At 35.5% G+C, this 20,734-nt stretch overlaps 1 protein-coding gene across 4 annotated transcripts in view; it reads right to left on the reverse strand.

Annotated features, from left to right (window-relative positions):
- LOC145246648 (epithelial splicing regulatory protein 1-like) overlaps window positions 1-20,734 on the reverse strand; it is a 152,057-nt gene that overhangs the window by 7,259 nt on the left and 124,064 nt on the right. For 3 of the 4 annotated variants that reach the window (XM_080108353.1, XM_080108352.1, XM_080108351.1), the window contains exons 11-12: window positions 19,305-19,527; window positions 11,852-12,129 (exon numbers count right to left, since the gene is read on the reverse strand). In XM_080108353.1, coding sequence (XP_079964479.1) covers window positions 11,852-12,129; window positions 19,305-19,527 — 501 coding nt within the window. Of the gene's footprint in view, window positions 1-3,048; window positions 3,175-11,851; window positions 12,130-19,304; window positions 19,528-20,734 lie in introns of those variants that run through there. The other variant, XM_080108354.1, reaches the window with a different exon arrangement.

Genomic DNA, 20,734 nt, shown 5'->3' on the forward strand with positions numbered 1-20,734 from the left:
TTTAACTTCAACAAACGAACTGACCAAAAGAGCTACAAGTCTGCACCAGGTATAGTCTTCAACAATCACCGGTTAATGCAACGGGAAGCGAGTTTAGAATGATGACCGACTACAACTAAGGACATTCGCTGAATAACATTACAAAATAGGTGGGATATGTTTGTTTATATCAAACCATAGATGCTTTTGGTGCAAAACTGGCATAAGCACACGTTGCCATAGATACTTCCTCCCATTTACTTGCCTCTCTACGAAATCAGCATCAGGCAGATCGCTTTTTTTAATGTGAAGAAAATTCAACTCCCTAATAAAAAGGGAACTCTAACAAAGTAAAAATTACCTCAGTCAAGAAAGAATTCTTAACTAACCAAAAACAAAAGATAAAATGTATCAGAGCAGACATTGGACTTTAATCCTAGTCAAAAGGCGAAATATCTGCTCCTTTGGGATCGTTGTTTAATAATGAGGACCGGAATAAACAAAAAATGAGAATTGAAGTTTCGGATAATACCAGGTTTCCGAATTTTAGTAAGTGGAACTAAAGTACATCCCCTGATGTAAATGCATCCCAGATTGTGACCGATGACGTCAAACGCTAAACAAAGGAAAAGAGGTATGCGGATAATATAAACAAGAGGTCACAGAGACACTAGTTACGGGGCGAGAGACGATCGCACGAGTCGGAATGTCGCCCGCCACACCCACCTCTTTCTGTCTCTCCTACACAACCACACACTCCGTATCAAATAAACGACCTTGTTTTGATAAAACAGAGGTTGTAATTTCATGATGAAAACAATTATATACTCATGCGCACTGAAAACAAACGGAGCTGTCTTTTATACATACATCACAAGAGACTCATTATGTAACGGTCACTAGCCACAGCAGGCACAACGCAAAAATCAGCGACGCTTCGACCGGTGTTGGCAGCCGTTAACAATGTGGGGGATTAGTCGGTAATTTATTGCTCGTATCAGTTCCGCTACTCGGACTTTCACCTGGTCACTTTTCATCACGCTTGACAATATCAAGTCTATTAAATTAAAATGCCCGCAGATTTGTTGTAAGAATCCAGTGAATTTGGAAAAAAGCTTTTGGTGCTTATTCACACTTGGAGTAGTACATTTTTTTTTTTTTTTTTTAAATATGTCTTTTTAAGCAAAAAACGGTATTTCTTACGTAATTGTCTTCTCAAAAATAGCAATATATAAAAATGACCGAGTAGAAAATCTGCTATTAGTTAAAAAAAAAAAATGCATAGATATAAGAATCGATGACCGCCATTAACGTCGTGCGAACTTCGTTAAAAAAATAAAAATAAAAAGCAAGGGAGATAATTTAATTTTTCCCGCTTTCGGCCTTATTTTGACTATAAGTATAAAGAAAACGACAGAGTATACCCTTTTCCGTAAAAAGTAATTTCACGTAAAAAAAAAAAAAAAAAAAAAAAAAAAAAAATCGTATAATTCGTTTTTTTTTTTTTTTTTTTTAGATATATTGCTATTTTCGAGATGGCAATTACCAAAGTAATATTCTTTTTTGCTTAAAAGAGCATGTTTAACTATAGCCTTATTGTAAACGAGTACCTAGCGTTTATACTTTCAGTTCTTTATACATTCAAAAGAATATATTGTGCATATTTAATAATATTCCACATATGAAATTTAAAAATCCAAGTACATTAAATTTTTTTTTTTTTTTTAATGAAAACCGCCCTAGACGCTGCAAAAAGCCACTTTGATATAAGGAGCTAAAAGAAAGGGGTGGGGGAAGCTAACGGTATAAAAACAAAGAACAGCCATTCTTTCGCCTTTGTCAGAAACCCCAATCAAGAAATGCAGTGATTAAAGGATAAAATAAACTCGTCTCATTGGTTGCCCCCCCCCGGGACCATTTGCGAAACTTTAAGGTCCCCGAAAAAGTACTTTTTACAGAAAATCGTATACTCTGCCGTTTTCTTTATACTCATAGTAAAAGTAAGGCCGAAAACAGGAGAAATTAAATTATCTCTTTTCTTAAGGGGAACCCTGATATAGATAACCAAGCAGTCGTTTAGTAAATACCTATGAAAGTCTATTTACTCCTCTCGAGAGTAGTTAGAAATAATATCGGTTCTTAATGTAAAAGTAAACCCAGCTCTTGAAAAGGGACACTAGATTGTAAAAAAAAAGGAAGTTAATCCGCCGACTGAGGACAGAACAGATACTACTATTGGTTCTAGCCATTTGTCGAATTTCGATATCTATATATACTTTCGGATACACTTCTTCAAATCACTAGCAACAAACATATCCCCCTCACTAACAAAACACTTTTGGTTCTTGTCCAGAATTCACCCTATATTTAAAATTAAAAAAAAATAAAGAAAAAAATCTGTATGATGTACACGTGAAGGAAAGAAAACATCGTATGCCAAAAATCACGTAAATTTATGAAGTAGTTTAAAAAAAAAAAATGTGACTAAGTGAACAGCAATACAATCCTCAAAAACAGGCTTAAAGCAAGAGAGAGAACTCAATTTCAACTTGCGAAATTTTAGAAAGCTGTTCTTAACACCGAAAACTCGAATTCGCTTAAAAATGGTTTTCTTTATAAAAAGAAATATATTTGATCAGTTTACATGATCTTTGAAATATATTTTTTATTCCGTCATGAGTGCATACACCACACACATTTTTTTTTAATTTATTTTTTTTAATATAAGAATTCAAGATAAACACTACAACGTTTCCAAAAAACATTACTAACTCTTACTGTTGTTTGTGTACGTATGAATACAAGCAACCGAGTTAAAAAAAAAAAAAAAAATCCATTTCAGTGTTCTTTTATTACGGAAATTTGTAGACGCTGATTGTCGTTCATAAACGTCTACAAATTTGGCCGATAATTTTTGTCGCCTATTCGTTAGTAATACCAAAGAAAAGAAATGGTATACACCGCATTATTCAGCAGAACGGGTTGAGCAACGTTAATTCAAAGTATACGAAGGAGGGTGGGAGGTAAGGTAGAGAATCGCAAAACGCTCGGTGTTAAGAAATTTGAAACGCAGTAGTGTACTTGCCGTGTCAGTGCCAAATAACTCCAGCCATCGGGAATAGGAGAGACAAGTCTAACCAATAGATTCATTCACAGCGCTTATACAAAAAGTCTACCGTTACGTTAGCTTTGGCCCTGAAATAATTGTAAAACACATTATTTGGCTAATATAGATATGTTATACTAGTAGAACTTACCCGACATTGCCCAGGTTTAAAATCGTAGAATAAAAAAATATTCAGGAGCAAAATGGTCATGTAGTTGCATTTAGAGGATATATACACCATCACCATATAGGGGTGGGATTATTTTCTTTTTATTTGCAACTACATTTGTTCGAAAGAAAGGTCACCGGTTAAAGGCCAATGTTTAGAGTATTTATTAGCCCGAACAGAGGATGGGAGGTCGTAATTAAAGACACGATGAGATATACGACCATTCATGATTTGTCCGGGTATCACGATATGGTAATTTTTAAAAGTCAAAAGAGAATGTGAAAAAAAAAAGAAAATCCTGTATAGGCATTAAAAAGGTTTATATATTTATAGAAATTGCCCCAGACAAGGCATGAAGCCACTTGATTTAAGGAGCTAAAAATATACGCCCTCAAAGTCGAAAACTTGCCAACGATAAGAATTAGCTGTAATATATTCTGGTCCAGAAAGTAGCAATTCTTCCCGCAACAGGTACTACCACTCCGGGTCAGAGTGGACCTGGGAGCAATGGTAATTAAAGGGTGGCTCCACACTCCCCAAAGCCCACAAGCTGGGGCCTCACCGCTGGATATAGTTTAAGGACCCCCATTGAGGGACTTTTACCCTCTGCAGGGGGGAGAGTCGGCATATTCTAATGTCCCACCGACAGGGCCGTTTTGGAGGTTCCGTTTATTCAGGAAGACAGTATCTTCAGACAGCCATTACCACTCCGAAGCCAAAGTGGGCCTGGAAGCAACTGTAACTAAGGCGAAACTCTACATTTCACACAGCCCCCAAACGGGGCCCTCATCATTGGACGCCTTTTAAGGTAGTATATGCATACTGGTTAAAGTGAAATAGATTTCTATATGAGAAAAATCCAATCAAATATTTTAATCAAATGATAAGTAAAGTTAAATTTAACAGTGCGTGTCCGACACACACACACACACACACACACACACACACACGTGTATTTAAAAGTGATAAAAGATCAGTCAATTGCGATGGTAAGAGCATAATATACTTATTACACACGATGCAATATTTCGATTACATATTGATCAATGCGTTTTAATCCCGCTTGAAACCGCAGGTATCAACTTTTAATCGAAATATTTATGTATATCCATACATCTCTCTAGATCTATCCGTGGCTGTCTATAATATACATATGATTTGTTGCATCTTCAGATGACGACTGTACGATCATATCACTTCATTCCAAAATGACTACGTAACTTCCTGGACCACATACAGCACACAGATGGCAGATAAATACACCCCATGGTATCTGCAGGGCTGTCCTGGGATTTAGAAATAAAAAATCGCCTATGTTAAGAATTATAACAGTCTGCTTTCAATGGGTATAGTATGTACAGTTCACCACTCCTTCACCGCAATAGGACTTAATGTTTGGATAACAGATAAGATCACAGGGAGACGTTTGTACATCACTGGATAATAACGCGTGATAATGTTTGCACAACATACACCATCTATTATAACCCGTTGATATGCAAAACTAAGATGACCGAAAATCACAAGCCACAGGTTTTACATAAGTTTCTTTCTCCTAAATGAGTTATCCTAAACTTGGATACTCGGATTTGGGAAATCAAAGCGGTTGTTCTAAGTAGACAACTATCCAAAACTAACGAACTCCAAACACGAAACCTGTTTTAAGGCACTTTTATTCCTTTTGTTCGCTCCAAACATGTCAACCACGTGAAGTTAGGCTAAGTTGTTAGAGTCTCTTTGATATGCTTATCATTTGGGATTTTTAAACAGCTGATAAGAGCTTAATCCTAACCACAATCCCGATAATAACGACTTAGAAACGAATACCTATATAAATGGTAGTATCATGCCATCGATAGAAGCTTATACCGACAAGCGGTTCCGTCGAAACTACTAGGTTTGAATGATGGAAGGAAAGCGTAAACAATATCGGTAAAATAAACCTACACCTACCATTTGCAATTAATTACAGTATCTTTAAGTTATTTCACATTGGAAGTGATCGTGTTAGTTACAAAAAGAAAATGTTTCCGGGGGTGGGGAAGGAGGAGGGAAGCGGATTGAACCATTACTCAGTAACGAGCTGTACAAAAAAAAAAGCGTAATAGAATTGTTATAAAGTTCTTGTTTAATTTTATTAAAAGAAATAATTGCATGAATCGAATTGCACAAATAATCCAATAGGAAAGTACTCAGTAAGCTTATAAAATAATATCTTAATCCTGTGTATATGTGAGTATTGTTAATATCTGGCTTAGTAGTAAAGAATATGCGTGTAAAAATTAGTTGGATATCTTTACTTAAAGCACCACGTGATCGTGACAACCTATTTGTGATTAATATTGCTTTTTTTTGTATTCATGCAAATTATGTAAACTTAAAAAAAAACAAAAAAACAAAACAAAAACAACCCCAAAAAATCTAACATAAAAAAATCTCACATAAAAAAACTGTCCGACGTAGAATGACCACTTCCGGTAGTTATTATAGATCAGAGATCCTCAATCTGGGATGCTTGCACGCCTTGGTGGTGCGAAACGATATTCCAGCGAGTGCGAAAAAAGTTTAAATAAAAAAAAATAGGCTATTGACTAAATGTTAGTTTTGTTGTTTTTTTTTTTGCTTTCATGTTGTGGTTAATTAACTACATGATTAAATTCAATCACATATTTAATTATATTTTGTACTATTTTGTATGACTTATTTCTACTTAGCTACGAGTGCTATTTAAAGGTTCATTTCGATAGTCATTTATGACTTGTTTCTTGGCTACATATTTAATCTTTGCAAATTATATAAAAGAATTAAGTTCCGGTTTTCTCTTGAAATAAGAGTCGAAATTCGAAAAACTTATTCTATTAAAAATTTTAGGGGGTGCGAGGTTCGAAGGAAATTTCTTGAGAGGTGCGGACAACGAAAAGTTGGGAACCACAGTCATAAATCAAGTTAACATGGAACTAAGTATTCAAATTTAAAACCGATTTGCATAAAATATTCGGTTAGCCACTTTGATGGATCTTCCATATCTGGGGGTAAACAATTAAGGATTATTGGGTCACGTTTTCTTGCGCGGACAGATAATGACACAAGATGAAAAGAAAACGCTAGATTATTACAAAGAAAGGATTTACTATTTATGCACGACAAATTAAGGCACGAAAAATAGCGCCTACTGATTTTCTATCCGTGGGATATTTAGGCTCATCATTTTTTTTTTTTTACATGTTGACGGGTCGAGATTTGGGAGAACTAAATTTATCAATATATTTATTTTTATTATCAATTTTAGTAAACATTCACCATTAGAAAACAAAACAAACACTTAAAAATATTTACGCTTTAAAAAAATAAAATTTATGCTAAAAAAGAGTCCAACATTCTCACCTCAATATGTAAAAAAAAAAACTTTTACAAAGATTCTTAGACCCCCCCACCAAAGAATCACCCCCAAAACAAAAAACAAAAAAACAAACAATAAAATAAAATAAATATGCAGTAGTTATTATAGAACAGAGGTTCCCAACCTGGGGTGCTTGCACGTCCTGGTGGTTAGAGCCGATATTCCAGAGTGCGAGAGAAGTTAAAAAAAAAAAAATAGGGTATTAGATATATGTCGCTCTTTTGCGTTTGTTTTCTTTTCCAATGTACTGGCGTCTTGCTTTCATTTTAGGGTTAAAGATTGTTACCAAGTGGCCATTAAATACATAATTTAATCCAACCATGTACTTAGTTTTTGTACATCATTAGTTATTTTTACATATTGACGAGCAGATATTTGTGAGGATTAAATCATTTGTTAATATATTTACTTTTCATTGTCGATTTTGGTAAACATTTACTATTAAAATAAAATAAAAATGAATAAAAATAAAAATAAACAAAAAATAAAAATGAATAAAAATAAACAAAAAATAAAAATAAACAAAAAAAAATAAACAAAAAAAAATAAACAAAAAATAAAAATAAACAAAAAATAAAAATAAACAAAAAATAAAAATAAACAAAAAATAAAAATAAACAAAAAATAAAAATAAACAAAAAATAAAAATAAACAAAAAATAAAAATAAACAAAAAATAAAAATAAATAAAAATAAAAAATAAAAATAAATAAAAATAAAAAATAAAAATAAAAAATAATAAAAATAAATTAAAAATAAAAATAAAAATAAAAAAATAAAAAATAAATAAATAAAAAATAAATAAATAAAAAATAAATAAATAAAAAAATAAATAAATAAATAAAAATAAATAAATATTTCTTTCTATTTATGTTGGACTCATTTTTTAAAAATTCCCCCCTCAGTCTGAAAAACGAAAAACCTTAAAGATTCTTAGCAGAAAAAAGTAAAAAAAACAAAAAAACAAAACAAAAAACAAAACATAAGCTATTTATCGTGCCTTAATTTGTCATGCCCAAATATCACAAATAATCAGGAGCTTTTTGCCGTATCTTAATTTGTCGTGCATAAATAGTAAAACCGTTACAAAGAAATAGAACAGATTAAAGAAATTATTACAAATCAGACCTACTCTACATTAAATTCTGAAGGGCCCCTATTTACTTAGCACTCAACGAAGGCAAAGTTAGACAAAGGGTAGTTTAACTATGCGAGGGGGATATCACTCCTCCCCACAAAGGACACTGAATGGGGCAAATATAAAAAAGTGCTCTTGCCAATGACTTCGAGGACCGAGCACAGAAAAGATACACGAAATATATGGCGGCAGAAATTAGCGCTTAATTTCGCAAAACTCGGGTAGTTTGCGAGGAGTTTTGTTTATGTGTAATAGCTTGCCACTTGGACTTAGGGTTAGTGGTAAAATTAGTAGTTTTCGTTTTTCTTATATTTTCAGCATGAAGCTAAGTGAAGTTAAGTCATCACATCGGCCGTCATTTTGGTTTTCGTGTATCGATGATAAAATTCGGAAATTTTACTTATCTTAGTATCTAACAGCCAGATACCTTCCTTCCTGAAATAAGATGCCTAATTACATATTACTCACAACGGATACTTACGGTAGCTTAACATGCTTACATTTTCTATTAAGTCTTTTTTTTATGAAATACAAATAGGTTACAAATGACTAGGTAAGCCAAAATAAATTCTTATATGATTAATTCCCCAACTGCATTTCCTTTAGAATAATTTGCCGCAAATGGTAACGTTTACCTGAAAATGTAACAAGTCCTCTTGAAACAAACCTTGACAATTCAAACCAGAGTTGTCGGTCCTTGTCACTCAGGTTTTCGTAAAAAATCAGGACCAAGCCAAGTTAGAAAGCACAACCCCACAAATTATTTACATTTAGCACGTGATTTCGAGATGTTATCTTTAAAATAACAAAGCATTAAAAGACACCCCATATATTAGAACCAGGTAGAAGTAGCCTTCATGCAAAAAGTCACAAAATTATACAGGAAGTTTTTAAAAGAAATATGCACTTTTTAGAATAGCTATAACATTTAGAACTTTTATGTAATACAATGAAGCCCAAATTTTACTGCTTCTTTGGTTAATCCTAAGTGTCAGATTCAAGGAAAAAAAAAATAATCCAATTCACTTTCTGTTATGAGCAAAATTATCTCCCTTGGTATAGAAATAAAGATAGTTTGTTTCTGGTATAAAAAAGGGTGCTTTATATTCTTTTAATTCACTTCGTTTATAAATAAGCAAACCGGTCTTAGACCTGTGTCGGTTATGTCAGACTCTTCTCCGGATATTCATCTCCCTCCCAGGGCGGAATGGTACGACACAAGTGTCGGAGAGTTGGATTTGAAGAGCCAACACTTTATAGGAAGAGCACTCTGGCTTGCAAAAATTGCCTGGGCAGTTTTGTCGGCACTTCCCAATAGGAGCGAATGATTAACAATAAACTAACGGGAAAGGTAAAACCTGGGAGGATGGCCCTCTTAGAACTGCACGTGACCAAAGCCATACCTATAGTCAAAAGTCAAAAGAAGCTATATAAATAAAGAGCCTAGACTCTGGTGTCTTTAGGGTTGGGGGCTCCACACCTCTGCTGGATTATTTTCCTCTCGCCCCCCCCAACCACCACCCTGTTAACTAAGCTTTATTGAAGTCATCCTCGTGTCGAGCACTTGCAATGAAAATAACGATAGATTAGAGATAGATATACAGCGTCTTCTAACTTTATTAGTATTAAAATATATTTCTTGAAACTCCAAAACGATAACTTAATTTAGAAAAGTGAGAATGTGCATGTGATGACAACTCTCAACCTATATACTCGACGATTTTTTGATAGATACTTAAAATTTGATATATAGAGCATCCAGAAAACTTTTTAATCTGTTTTTATCCGGAAAAAAAAAGGAGCTGCTAAAATGGTCAAAATTGGTACTTAGTGGGGTGGGGGAGTCATCGGATTTTTATTCGTTTGTCAATTGTTTTACGACTTTACATGCGCGAATTGTTCAAATGACAGCTTCCTTATATTCAGAATAACCAAGTTTGAAAAAGATCATGGCAATCTGGCCTGATGGTTGTAGTACTTTAATCACTGTCACTAGGTTTTGGTTTCGATCTCAGCTTGAGCATTTTTTTTTTTTACTTACAAGAAGCGAACTGATTGGAAAAACAATACTCGTATGCAAATGTTTTTTTTTTTTTTTACTACTTCATTTTTTTAAAAAGGATTTTAACGTTACATTTAATGCCGGACAACGCCGGGTACATCTGCTAGTGAATATATAAAAAAAATTGTTAAATTGTTTTTACTCAACGAGATACTAATTCTATCGTATATATCCCTTGATCAGTTTTTGAGGCTTTACATCACACGTATAGAACAATTTCCCTCACCCTATGTACTGTCATTTTAACGTTTCTGTTGTAATTTGTGGAAAGAAAGTCCCATGGCTGAAACACGATAAGAGTATAATCTTAGGGAGGTCACGGATCGTCTATGTTCTCTTTCAATGAATGACGTAATCTTTTGTTACTGAAGGTATGACGTTATAGAGGATCTTTTTCTGATATCCTCCACCCCTTTTTAATGAATAACATCATTAAAACGATGACGCCATCCTTTTACGACACGATAAAAGATCTTCCCAGTGTCTTTCGTTTGTTTTAGACGATGACGTCATCCTTTTTGTGATGCCATCCAATAGGTACAGACACATATACTGCATAATCACGTTAATACACCGGTTCTTGTTAGATCATCGAAGTTAAACAACGTTGAGCCTGCCCAGTACTAGATGAGTGACCATTTAATAATACTAGGCGCTGTAAGTAGGACTTCGACACTTCCGGCAGCTCCTGCATCCCACCTGGTCTCCAGCTGCCTTGACCCTACCTGCCGCTTGATCAGGCTTGTTGGAACGAGAAAGGGGGGGCTGGCTCTGCTCAAACAAGCTTCCATAGCCATCATTGATCCTTCTACCGCTCCAGAAGATATCTCACTACTGATGCAATTCTCTATATAAAAGCCAAGTATGTCCAAGGATGGAATATTGCTGCCATATCTGGGCAGGAGCTGCTAAAAAACAGCCTATCCTGCCTTGACAGAGTACAAAAGACTTCGTGGCTTAGTAGCGGATGCCCTTTTCTCTACCCTGCAACCTCTCTCCCACAGAAGAGACGTTGCGAGCCTATCGCTGTTTTATCGTTATTTCCATGGCAGGTGCTCGTCTGAACTCCAATTTCTGGTCCCCCTCGCCAATCTTTCACGAAAAACACCCGTCTAGCTGAATCCACTGTGAAAAATTGCCCCCACTCTTTTTCTGTGCCTAAATCAAAACGTGGATTCCATAAACAAAGCTTCTTTCTTAGAACTGCACGCCTGTGGAACTGTTCCGTCTGCCTGCTTCCTACCTGACTACAACTTGGATGTCTTCAAGTCCAACGTAAACAAATTCCTAATGAACCGCCCCCTTAAGTAAACACTTCATCGAATCTCACACTAACGTACTGTACTTGCAATAACCCTTATACCTGAGTGGCTTCCGGGCCTTGATAAGTGGTGACCACCGTGTAAAAAAAATTAACAAAAAAAAACAAAACAAAAAAAAACACTATTCATGGAAACGCCTTGAGCCTGCTCTCGGCCTATCAAGCCGGCAGGACAGTCAATGAAACTTATATTTGCATAGTAATTTTTGGAAAAAAGAAAAAAAGACTTTATTATGTATTGTAGCATCAATTTAATGTGTTTTTTTTTTGACATATAAAATAATTAAAAGAGAGGCTAATTGTTCATTCTCTTCTCTCACAGAAAATTATATTGACAGTTTAATCCTCTCCTGCATTTGTTACGTAATTAGAAAAAAAAAATGGTAAAAATACCTAAAATATTAACATGATTTATAATAAAATAAAAATACTCCCTACTAACGCCGGGAATGGGGGTACAGACAATTTCAAATAAAAGTGCACATTACTTTTAGAAACTCCTTGTACATATCCGTAGTTAGGTAGGTTTAAAGTAAATATCATGGAGAAAACCCCTGATTGGGGAGTTGACACTAATATGAAACGTTCAACGTTCTAGAACCAACAATTAATTGGAAGAAATACCAATCGTTTAATAACAAGGAAAAAGGGAAAAAATGAATAAGGAGCCAACTTACCTCTGGAAATCCCTGGAAAAAATTAACAATATCTTGGACGGATGAGTTATAAGGCAGGCCCCGCATGACAACAACTGAAGGGCCGCTTTGAGCGTAGTAGGTTTGTGGTGAAACCGGTGGACTGGGGTACCAGTAGAGAATCGGTTGATAGTAGGGAGACGGTCTGGCAGCGAGATGGGTCAACGGTGACGGATAGGTATGGACCGGCTGAGGAATCTGGTTGTATGGTTGGAGGCTTCCTGGGAGAGATGTCGTTGTTGGGATCATTGTGGCGCCATCTGGGAGAGAGATATACATACAATAAAGGGGGACAACTGCGAACCTTGTTTTGGAATTTTACACTATATTTGAAATCGTACCTAGTTACTGCTATCACGTAAACTCAGTTTTTTTTCCTCTACATAATTGTTTTTAGTAATTATACATAAACAACACACACAAACACACCTCAATATATGCGTGTATAAATGTGTGTTAAATTAGAAATGAAAGCTAGAGAATTTACATCAAATTTTACATTTATTTACATGTAAAATAAAATTTACTGGGGGAGACAATGAAAATGTTCCTAGATCGCAGTGCACCCCTAACGTGAATTTGAAGGCATAACTCCTTAAAACTGAATCGTGATTTCTTTTTTTTTTTTTAATGTTTTAACAAGCTTCTGGGTCTGACCTTTACTCCAGATCGGAAATGGAACACGTACATCAAATACGTTGACAAGGTCGCTGGAAAAATGGACTCCTACCGCTCAAATAGATATCTCGCTATTGATGTAATATATATAAGAGCAAGGTACGTCAAAGGAAATACTATTGCCACATCTAGGTAGGAGCTGCTAGAAATACTTTATCCTGCATTGACAGAATTCAAAATAGACTTCGTAGTCCAGTGAAGAATGCTCCTTTCTTTTCCCGGCAACCTATTTCCCACAGAAGCTCCTATCTTTACATCACCGCTCTGATCCTCATCTGGCATCAATTGTGATGAATGGCTCTCGTCTAGGAGAAGCTCCATGTTTTGATAAGCTTCTGGGCTTGACCTTTACTCCTAACCTGAAATGGAACACGTACATCAAGTCTGTTGCCAAGGTCACTGGAAAAATGCTAGGATCTTTCTACCGCTCCAGAAGATATCTCACTGCTGATGCAATTCTCTATCTATAAAGAAGCCAAGTACGTCCAAGGATGGAGTACTGCTGCCACATTTGGGCAGGAGATGTTAAAAGCAGCATATCCTACCTTGACAGAGTACAAAATAGGCTTCGTGGCTTAGTGGGGGATGCCCTTTTCTCTTCCCTGCAACCTCTCTCCCACAGAAGAGACGTTGCGAGCCTGTCTTCGTTTTATCGTTATTTCCATGGCAAGTGATCATCTCAGCTCCAATCTCTAGTCCCCCCCCCCCTCGCCAATCTTTCACGAAAACACCAGTCTAGCTGAAACCACTGCCAAAAATTTTCCCCACTCTTTATTTGTGCCAAAACCAAAACGAAGATTCCATGAACAAATCTTTCTTAGAAGTACACGCCTGTGGATCTGTTCCGTTTGCCGGTTTCCCACCTGACTGCAACTTGGGTGTCTTCAAGTCCAACATAAACAAATTCCTGATGAACCGCCCCCTTAAGACACTTTATCAAATCTTCAATACTAACGTACTGTAAACGCAATCCTTATCCCCGAGTGGCTTCCGGGCCTTGATAAGTGGTGACCATCTTGTAAAAAAAAAAAAAAAAAAAAAGACGTTGCGAGCCTGTCTTTGTTATTTTTATGGCAAGTGCTCATCTGAGCTCCATTCTATGGTTCTCTCTCGCTAAACTTTCACGAAAAACACTCGTTTAGCTGAAACCACTATCAATAATTTACCTCATTCTTAATCTGTGCCTAAGCCTAAACGCAGATTCCATGAACAAAACTTTCTTAGAATGGCACGCCTGTGGAACTGTTCCGTTTGCCTGCTTTCTAGTGTCCTACAATTCTGTCGTATTCAAGTCGAACAAAGAAGTTTTTGATGAGTCGTTTCCTTATGTAATCCATTTTACCAAATCTACACTACTAACGATTACGTCTATGTTTCCCATTAACTACTGTATACTCATTAGCCCTTATCCTCGAGTGGCCTCCACGCCTTGATAAGTTGTGACCCCATATATAAAACTAAATGTCTTATTTTTTAATTAAATTCAGATACATATTTTTCTAGGGAAGACCATGGAAGTGGTTCCGAATCTTTAAATGCACTTCTAAGGGAATTGAGAACATAACCCCCTTTAAACTTCAAATATATTCTATTTTTACAAAATTTTAATCATATGTATAAAATAAAAGTACATACAATAAAGGGGGGTAATTACGAACATTATCAGGAATTTTACACAATTCGTTAAATATAGAGATGACGAAGCAATGAACATGTAAGGTAGATAACTCCTTTTTAGCATTCAAGTAGAAATTCGAGTTATGCTCCTTAGTTATTTCCAGAATAAAAGAAATCACGATGCAGCTTTTAAGGCCATTATTTAATTGCGTCTATTGCTACAATTTGCTTGACAGAATAATTAATAAACAAAATAACAAAAAATGTCAACCCCGAAACAAATACATTTTCTTGCAAAAAGATGCAAGGAAGTTAAAGGTAAAGTGGCTAATCAGAAACAAATACCGATATATCAGATACATTACTATTTAGGCCAGACTACATTTTATTAGGCATTTCGATTTCAAACTACACCCGTTTACTTTCAAACGAAGTTTACCTTTCGATATCCAAAATCAAAATATTTAAAATCGTTTCTACGCATGTCTGCGAACACACTTGCTCGATTAATAAAAGAAAACACACATTTTAAGCAAATGAGAGGCACTCGTCTGAATTTATCAAATTTGCCATTTTGATCCAAGTAATAAAAAAGCAAAATTTTTCATCCAGTAAAAAGATTTTTTTAGCTAAATAAAGTCTACGGCAGATTTACTCCAGCTTCCCGCGCTTCTTTAATTTATGCAAAGCAAAATCATACGTTTCTTAACTGACGCGTATAGTCAGTACGTATGTTTATAACTAACGCACACGCATACACAGAACGCATCAACTCTTTCACACTGTCGCCTGCTGATCAAAAACAAAATCTATAAACTTATTTCAGTATTAATATTCTTCATTGAATTTTCTACAATAAACATTGATTAAAAATAATACGAGTTAATGTAATTTGTGTAATTCAAAAGGGAAGCTTTATTAGTACAACGGGCATTAAATTATCAACTCGGGCTTCCTCGATATTTCAGCTAATGAACCATCGTCTTTTCTACAAAGGGGGCATACCATATCAAGACCTAGAGGCTACTCTAGGATAAGGTTAATTTGTGTATTGTAGTCATTGGGAAAGTTGCGTCTTTTTAGAATTTGGTATAATTAAATCATTTACGAGGGCGGCTGAACAAGAACTTGTTCACGTTGGATTTGAAGATAATGATATTGTAGGCAGCTGGAAAGCAGACAAGCGGAACGGAGTTCCACAGGCGGGTAGTTCTAGGGAAGAAGCTTAGTTCATGGTTTAGGCAATGAGAGAGAGAGAGAGAGAGAGAGAGAGGGAGAGAGAGAGAGTGAGAGTGGGGGAATTTATTGATAGTTATTTTAGCTAGACGAGTGTTTTTGTGAAGGATTGACTTGGAGGGGAGTAACCATAGATTGTAGCTCAGTCGAACACTGGTCATGAAAATAGTGATAGAGCAGGGACAGGCTCCCAAGTCTCTTCTGTGGGAAAGAGGCTGCAGAGAAGAGAAAAGGACATCGCTTACTAGATTACGAAGTCTGTTTTGAACATTGTTGAAGCAGGATAGGATACTTCGCACAGCTCCTGCCCAGATGTGGCAACAGCATTCAATCCTAGGACGTACTTGGCTTTTACACAGGATGAGAATTGCTTCAACAGTGATGTATCTACTGGAGCGGTGGAATACTCCAACCATTTTTTTCAGCGACATTGGCTACGGATTTGATGCATACTCCATTTCAGATCAGGAGTAAAGATCAGACCATGAATTTTGTCTAAACATGGGGCGTTAAGGTGATAGTCGTTCATTTCAATAGGGGCCAGATGTGGGTCAGAGCGTCCTGGAGGGACTATAAACACATGAACAAACATTCCGTTTTCCTATGTAAACTTCATTTTAAACATAAAATATCTTCCGTGAACTTACGCTTTTGGAGTCAGTTTGTGTATATCATAACATTTGTCGCTTTGAGTAAAATGTAAACACCTTTTTCCTTATGTTTCCTTAAAATACCCACGTTCAAAAAATATCCCCCCCATCTCTCCCATCAAATTATATCTATGAAGCACTTAAATATTTTCTAGGGAAGACAATGGAAGTGGTCCCTAACGTCTAAAGGGACTTTCAGTACATTAATCTTCAAATATATCATAGTTTTATAAAATTTCATATAAAATTTTAAATTATATGTATAAAATATGAGGAAAAAGTACACGCACATATCCAAGTCAATGTCTGAAATCTTAGAAAATAACTAAGTCTGAAGTGAAATCGGGATGCAAATGGATGGTAACTTAAATGCTACCAAAACAAAGCTTCTTTCCTTCAATTACAAAGATAGTTTTAGCTACTGATTGATGTGGATAAAATCACTAGCCAGGAGTTTCTCATTCAAACTCCTCGGTCTAACATTTACAAGTAATATGAATTGAAATGCACAGAAGACCTTGACAAGGTTGCTGCAAAGAAGGTGGGCTCCATCTATCGTGCTAGAAAAATACTCACACCTGACGGTATCCTATATCTCTACAAATCACCATTTGCTCACGCATGGAATATTATTGACACATCTGAGCCGATGCACCAAACACTAGTCTATATTGGAAAAGCTAAAATAAATAAAAATAGGTTTTCCATTATTAACCAAGCGTCAACTGCTGTTGCACCACTGCGCTTGTTTTACAAGTACTTTAATGGAATGTGCTCCGACGAACTCCTAGCACTGGTGCCTCCTTTCATGTAAATACCCCCCGACAAAGCCGAAAAAAGCAAAATCACACGCCCTCACTGAAGAGATCCCTAAATACCAAATAGCGTTTTATTACAAACAGTTTATTCCCTCGAATTGCTAGACTTTGGAATTCCCGTTTCCCCGACTATACTAAAATGCAAAAATTTAAATGTAATGTTAACAAATATCCTGCTATTCAACTCCCTACTTAGAATCTATGTAGACATGATCTAATTCACAGTAGTCGGTGACAATCTGGACTCCTCCATATAAGTCTTATACGTAATCATTTTAAGTTTTCGTTTATTTCGATAGATATTAAAGTAAAACTAAATTAAAACACATACAAAAGTCGTGAAGTAGTCACAAATGTATTAATAGAGATGGTGAAGAAATTATCATTTAAGGTTAGATAACTCCTTTTTAGCATTCAAATGAATGCCTGAGTTATGCCCCTTAGTTATTATCAGCATAAAAGAAATGCAGCTTTTGTGTCTATTGCGACAATTTTCTTAGACAGAATAATTAATAAACACGAAAACAATACATTTTCTTTCAAAAAGATGGGAAGTTAAAAGCAAAACGGCTAATCAGAATCAAGTATCGATATGCCAGATACATTGCTATTTAGGTCCGACTTAATTTTATATAGTAGATTCAACTTTACGTCATTGATTTCCATTTATCTTAGTCACTTTAAGACGATAGAGTCACCACAAACTATATTGAAATTCTTTCTCTAATTGGCGATCTTATTTTACCAATCAGAGTCTTTGATATTCTACAACCTAACAGGTGATAAAGTAACGTAATTAAAACCAAATAATTGTAGAATATACATAATCGAGATATTTCCAAACATATATATATATATATGAAACTCGTGGGCCATATCTACAGAAAAAGCGGAATAGAATAGATTAGTTTGAAGGGAAAGATCCGGGGTAGAAGAAACAGAGGACGATAGCGAGAAATCTACGTTGACAGTGAATACCTGGGCAACAATAAAGAAAGAAAGAAAGAGACTTAGTTGTCGATGCCTGTACCAGGCAGGACACCACTTGATGTATCGATTAAATAAATCATTCTGAGAGCAAACCATCTATATATCATTAAATTATTTATAGTGGTTTTAAAGCTTGTTTGGTCGTACGCAAATATAAACATACGATTGGTTGACCAAAAAGGAATAGGAAGAGTACACATCACTAAAGCAGTAGTTTTGAAGATATCGATACCGGAATTCAAATTTCAAGAAAGTCCGTGCCGATTTAATCGCAAAGTCATTCCTACGAATGAATGACTAATTGTTTACTCTTTTCTTCTCCGCTTCGTTGAGATTCGCTTTCCTTCTTGCCCCCAGAGCAAAGACATTTTGAAATGAACACGTGCACGCGAAAGTATTTTCAACTAATGGAAATATCCCCCCCCCCCAAAAAAAATACCCCGTAACACATACATGCAAATGTAATAAAGAAAATACTGAGTTCACACGTTCATGTTAAAATTTCCTTGCTTTTTTGGAGTGCTAGTAATGTTCGTTAGGATCACTTTCAAGTTTACAAGATTTTTTTTTTAGATATTAGTTTTATATACGGCATAATCTTGTTGACACACGGGTTCCCCCATTAGGAAACCTACGTTGAGTCTGGCTACTACTAAAATTGGTAATAATTAGGTAATACAAATTGCTAAATGTGCTCTTAAGCCTGGAGAGAGATGTGCGCCTGCAGGCTAATCTTGCCTAAAACATGATGGACTGTAGCGCCCCCCTCCCCCCGACTCCGGGGATTAAGGGACTTTTCCATTCATTTGTTTTATAAATTTAAAGAATTTAACACAAGAAAACATTTTCTAAAAGTTTAATGGCATTTTTTTTTTTTACAAACAAAAAAAGCACTCGTGCATTTTAGCTTTGAAAAGCAATTTTGTTTTCATTTTTGAAGAATTCTAAATTCCAATATAGGAAATTTATAACAATGATCATTTTTATTTATTTAAAAAAAAAGTTTAATTTTGTAAAATTTAATTTTTTTTTTTTAAGTCATACATTTTCATATGATCACTTTTATTCATTTCGGAATTTTTATTTTCTTGGAAAAGATTTTTTTTTTTAGAGATTCGTATTTTTAAGTTCTGCATTTTATTTCGAAATTCTAATTATACTAGGAAAGCTAAAATATATATTTTAGCTAAATAAATGTTCAGATAATGTTTTGTTTCGTGTTACTGTTAATTTAAGGTTTTTGCTTTTACCAATACGTTGCGCGAAACTGAATAATCTCCCCTTGGACTTCAAAAATTATAACAAAAACATGTCTTACAAAAAACCAAAATGCACAGGTGTCAAAAATTACACATAAATGATATTCAGCTTAATTCAAAACAGACTATTTTTGCCTAGTCAATAAAACAAACAAAAAAACAGATAAAAAAAAGCAGAAAAACTTACGCGGAGCTATCATCTGTCGTGGAATAATTGGCGTTTGTGGGGGAAGGATTGCTGGTACACCGCTAGCGAGAACGAGGCTCATGTCCTCTCCGGAACATTGAATGACGTCGATGATTCGTTTTTTGTTAGCAAAGATCATGGGTTTTTTGTGTTTGTTAAGCGCCGTCAAATGGGCAGATTCCTCAGAGTTCATTTGGATGAAGGCCTCACCTGAAAGTTCGCCCTGAAAAAAAAAAAAAAAAAAAAAAAGTTTAACACTTAGCAAGAGTTTGCGAGTCAGAAGTTCACGATATTTTTCTTTGAAGGGGGAGGGGGTAGTGGAGAATTTTTTTTTTTTTTTATAGCATATCGACCATTTGCTGTTATTTAATGACAAGATATCAATTTTAAATCACGGTAACCCCATGAATTTTTATAGCAATAAATTAAAAACAGTCAAACATGCCACCCGTTGTGACATTGGTAAATATTTTCAATATAAGTACAGAAATAGAAGATCTGCATCAGTTCTATAGCAGCCGAAATTCGCTACAAACAGGTAGAAGCTAATTCTCTCGACTCTAGATTTGAAATTCATTTTCTCCCTGGATTGTCCAATCACAAACCAGTTATCAATCCCGTGACAGAGTATATAAAATGCGAAATCTTAAACTCTCAACCCTTCTTTCATCCTGACCCTGCCTGGGAGCAGACTTCGCCTGGGGCTTTGACCCCAGACAGAACGTGAGTACAACAAACTAGATACGACTCTCTTCAAACTCATTTATTTCCACATGCGGTACTCTAACGGACATTCTTTACCATGCTAAAGAACATACACTGACACACACACACACACACACACACACACACACACACACACTTTCTTACCACGAGACACTAACTCTTTGCCCTGTTTTTACTATCGGATGCACGCTCCTACATACGCAAACACTGGAGTCTTTGCCCTTTCTTTCTTTTAACCGGCTTCCTTCGTACCGACGGCTACTAGCTAGAAATATGTATAAACGGAGCTGAACTATTCTCTCCAACCAGCCGGCATGATATTAAATCTATCTTTACGCAAGAACACTTTTCTTTCTTCTACTAACAAAGATGACAGATAAAGTTGTTTATTATTAAACGTTAAAATGAGACTTCCTTTCGTTGTCTTCATTATTAACTAAAGTTCTGTTGTTAGAATCACCGAAAAAAAAATGGTGGCATCATTCTACCGTCCCAGAAAGTATCTCACTCCCAATGCTATTCTCTACATGTTCAAGAGTCAAATACGACCCAGGATGGAGTAGTGCTGCCACATCGGGGGAGGAGCTCCTAATCCTTTCTTGTTTTGACAGGTTACAAGTCCGTCTTTGGAACTTGGCGAGTATTTTTTCGCCTGCCTTTCTCACAAAAAGAGTCGTTACGAGTTTATCTCTGCTCTATCGTTA

This window comes from Euprymna scolopes, chromosome 24 (assembly GCF_053919585.1).
Source record: "Euprymna scolopes isolate OS-2025 chromosome 24, ASM5391958v1, whole genome shotgun sequence".
Classification (NCBI taxonomy): domain Eukaryota; kingdom Metazoa; phylum Mollusca; class Cephalopoda; order Sepiida; family Sepiolidae; genus Euprymna; species Euprymna scolopes.